Raw genomic sequence first — 4333 nt, 5'->3', positions numbered from 1 at the left:
ACAAAATATATATATATATATATATATATATGAATTATAAAAATGGGTTCACTATTGCTTCAGAGTTCAGGTACATCCCTAGTAAAAAAAACAACAACAGTGATCCGCATACATTGAGTTGTATTTAGCGGCCAGCAACTTTGACCACCACATGTTGATTTTCTATTTTTTTTATATTTAAGATGAAAACATTGTATTTCACTGAAGAGCGGCGCACAGCGCATTGATTCGCAGCTCCATGCTATCTATGTGAAGCACATTTCTACCTGCCTGTGACCCTAACCGTAACCCTAGCCCCGCAGCCGCCTCCTCTCCGTGCACGACTGCTTGACCGCAGTAAGCCTCTGGCTTTACCGTTTATCTACGGCAACAGCTTTCCCAGGTTCATCTGGAACTCCCAAACCTGTAAGTCTGTTTCTCTCTGCCGTTGGTTTTCACATAGACATATGATGGCTGACATTAGCGTTTGTCACAGTGGACCTCTGTGTCACATCTAGCACCCATGCCTAGATCATGTTTATGTTTTCTTTATTATATTTGTCTCTTCCTGTCTTATTTTGAATTTCACTGTCTCTCATTCCAGGTCACTTCACTTCTGGTCTTTGTCTACTTTCCGGCCTGTGTGATCACCTGCCCCACCCTAATGTGTTTCACCTGTGTCTAATTGTTTCCCTGCTTCCCTTAGTATATCCCACTCCCACCCCCTACATGACACTGTGGGGTCCCTGAGCAGCTCCTTCGGCAGCAGACTGATACACCCACGGTGTAAGAAGGAGAGGTACCGCAGGTCATTCATCCCGGCCGCTGTCAGACTCTACAACACCTGTACTACCTGATAGTGTTGTAGTTTCTGTTCCTGTTTTTCTCCCATCTACATCACACACTTTCTGTTTATCTTTAATATCGGTATTTATATTATTTTATTACAAGTACTTACTTTTCAATATTTATGGTCTCAGGTTAATATAATTTAATTTATGCTACTGACTCTTGCTTCATTACTCTAATTACACATGCAACTTAATTTTAACGTCACTTACACCGCAATATTGTTTCTCTTATCATGGCAACCGCACTTTAAAATTCCTTTATTTGACGCCATTTTACTTACTCAGTCTACCATATTTTCACTGTCTATTGCTTGCCTGTATTTCTTGTGTGCTTACTTGTTTGTGTGTTATTGGTTTTTGCTGTTATTGAAAAATGCTGCTACTGCAACAACAAAATTTCCCCGTTGTGGGATGAATAAAGTATAATCTAATCTAATCTAATATACCCCTGTTCTCACAAGCTTTAGTTGCCAGATCATCTAGGACCCTAGTGTATATGTTCCAGAATTCATCATGTGTTTTTAACTGAGTTTTTGACCCGTTGCCTATTTTGACTCTGCCTTTGGCCTAGTGATTTTGTACCTTGTGCCTTTCCTGATTTATGCCTGTTATTTGGACCTTGCCCTTGGATTTTGATTTGGACACTGTTACTTGGTTTTGAAATCAACCCATTTGTGAACTTGTCCTCTGTCTGGTGTTGTGCAGTTGAGTCCATACTGGTTGTGGTTTGATACGCTGCATAACATCAGATGATTTCACTTTAACCAGCCTGGTTCTATGTGAAAAAACAACGGCAGAGAGAAAGAGACTTAACTTAACATACTGCTGTTATGGAAGACATTCCCATATGCTAGCTGTGTGGTGATGTCAGGCTTCAGGGTAGCAGGCTGTGGTTCCAGAAGACTCACATTTTCTCCAGATGACATGTAAATTACGCTCTCCTTGTTCCTCCTCTCAAATCTCTCAATAAGTGACATAAATTCAAATTGAAAAAAAAAAGTTTGAAAATAAAAAACTGAAACAAAAGCAAGACACCACCACAAATAAGACTCTAATTCCGTGGGAAAGACTGGAAAAGGTCATAACTTCTGCCTGAGCATCCCCTCCCCCCCAGCTGCCTAGCAGTGGGTCAGCAGTAGCAACAGCAGACCCAAGGGCAAGCATCATTATAACATGGCTGTGGTAATTAGAAGGACTACTCAACCGTTGGTTAAACTCAAGTATGGTGCTTTATCTGCTTTAAAAGTAAACTCAGATTCACATTTGCTTCCCTGAGCTCATTTCAAAAACACCAAACTCAACATGAAGGTATAGCTGGTTAATTATATTGAGATGAGTTGTAGTAGAAACTATGCACACTTAAGATGCTTTGAGGAGTAGCAGCCTAATATCAGTTCAGTCAAAAGCAGCTTTAGTAGATTACTAAAGCTTTCTGGTAATGGTGAATCACTGTTTAAGTTTTTCAGTGACATAGATTCATGAGGTAAGATGCCATTTTGTCAAAGTCAAGGGGATGAAGTATGCTTTCACAGTGTGACAAGTCTGAGCATATAACAGCTCATTCTATAGATAGACTGTAATGTGGTTGGCTTTATTGGGATTTCGTTATAATGTGAGTATGTTCCAGAGGAGGCTATAAAGCAAACCTTTGTGAGGCAAACTGAAAGGCCTCTTTCATATGACTTAATTGGGAAACATTTAGACCTAGTAAACCTCACATACAAATGAATACAACCTGACCCTGTCTACATCCTGTGTCTGCCTACATCCAATCACAATACAACACAAATCAGAGTAAACAAGAAACATTAATTAGCTGAGACAACTAAGTGTGGCAAATCATAAAAATCAAGATGTACTCTAAAGGAAAGGGGCGTGAACAGGAAAAATAAATTTACAAAGTCTCCCCTGACAAAATTCTGAGGCAATTTTGGCTAATGGGCAAAGTTTTGAAAGACTCCCTACTGCAAAACAAGCAATGTTTTCTTACCAAGAAGGGCATGGAACAGCTGGCTCCCCAAGATGGAAGAGACTTTACCCACGCTGGACTTAAGGGCCTGCTCCCCTGGGCTGGTCAGGTTGGCCTGGTATCGTCTAAGCAGCCCCACTGCTCGCTCTGTGTCTGACTCACAAAACAAATACATGTCTCAGCACAGCAACAGCAAAGAACCCATAGACATGTTGGCGGTCATTGACAGGGTCAATAATATTTTCATGAACTGGGATTAAAAGTAATATTTATCATAATGCTCTTAATACAGTTAATTCAGGAATAGAACATGAAAATATGACAATACATTAATACATTTTCAAATATGTTAAGGCTGCAACAACTTGTAATTATTAATTAATCTACAGATAATGTTCTTGATTAATAATTGGCACTAAAGATGCCCACAGTCTGAGCCCCAAAGATATTATGTTCCAAAACTAAGATAAATGAAAATCAAATTTTGGGTGCTGTAACCTGAGAATGTGAGCCATTTTTGATGCAAAGTTAGACAGTTAATCGATAAACATAATTGTTGCAGACTAGTTTTCTGCCAATCTATTAATTCTTTAGCTCTAACATCTATAGAGAATAACTCACTTTTAAACAATCGTCTAATGCAAAGGTATGTCACAGAAGTATACCATCATACGTAGAGCTACAACGTCTACGGCTATACAACAGACACATGGTTCAATGCAAATGTGGGAATTTATAGAAAAATAACATACAATAAATCTTATTTACACTTGACTGATATGCAAATGCAGCACTGCTTGTTTGTTACATTCCCCTGCAGAGCACATAAAAAGGTATTTATTTCTTGCAACACGACTACAGCTGGTTGCTGAACCCGGTGGGTGGTGAGGAACACAGGGATGATGCACATCACGGAGGTAAATCTACATCTCACAGTCTACGAACATTTTGATCAAGAAAAACCTCAGAACAGTAAACTGTTGCCCTGAAAGTTGCACACTTTTCCACATACAGCAATAACTTTTTTCTTCCTTACGTACACAATAAATCGTGTTTCTCAAGGGATTAGAATTGGGGTTTAGTGGGCCAGTGAAAAGCCGTGCAACAACGTCCATGAACTATACTGAGCTGGCATTAACCTGAAACTTAAACCGAGATGTAGGCTACTAAAAAAACTTTGACACGTGAGAAATACATGACTTAACGGTACTTACCATATTTATGAACCATAGTGTGTCCAACTCCAAAAAAAGTCATGTAAATTACAGTTTGGGTTGTTTTTTTAGAAGAGAAATAATTACAGTAACAGTCGCGGATTTATATCATATAACGTTAGCTACGTTACTGCCGCCCCTACTTCACAAACAAGTGAGATGTTGAGTTTTTAAATCCAGTCGGACACTCCCCGTCTGTCTGAAACAGGTCCGAAGTATTACTTCGGTGGTCAGCAGTGGTGCACACACCCACAGACGGCTTTCAATACCAGTAAGCTGTTACAAGAGGAGACCGTTAACTTCATGACAACTTTCCAGAC

At 39.5% G+C, this 4333-nt stretch overlaps 1 protein-coding gene across 7 annotated transcripts in view; it reads right to left on the bottom strand.

Annotated features, from left to right (window-relative positions):
• dlg3 (discs, large homolog 3 (Drosophila)) overlaps nt 1–4333 on the bottom strand; it is an 85519-nt gene extending 81186 nt beyond the window's left edge. For 4 of the 7 annotated variants that reach the window (XM_032528569.1, XM_032528573.1, XM_032528570.1 and 1 more), the window contains exons 1-2: nt 4014–4329; nt 2821–2952 (exon numbers count right to left, since the gene is read on the bottom strand). In XM_032528569.1, the coding sequence (XP_032384460.1) occupies nt 2821–2952; nt 4014–4056 (175 nt within the window). In that variant the 5' untranslated portion in view covers nt 4057–4329. Of the gene's footprint in view, nt 1–2820; nt 2957–4013 lie in introns of all 7 variants that reach the window. The other 3 variants (XM_032528575.1, XM_032528580.1, XM_032528574.1) reach the window with 2 other exon arrangements.

Source organism: Etheostoma spectabile, chromosome 10 (assembly GCF_008692095.1).
Source record: "Etheostoma spectabile isolate EspeVRDwgs_2016 chromosome 10, UIUC_Espe_1.0, whole genome shotgun sequence".
Classification (NCBI taxonomy): domain Eukaryota; kingdom Metazoa; phylum Chordata; class Actinopteri; order Perciformes; family Percidae; genus Etheostoma; species Etheostoma spectabile.
Note: the sequence above shows the minus strand (reverse complement) of the source record. Positions and strands in the feature narration are given on the sequence as shown.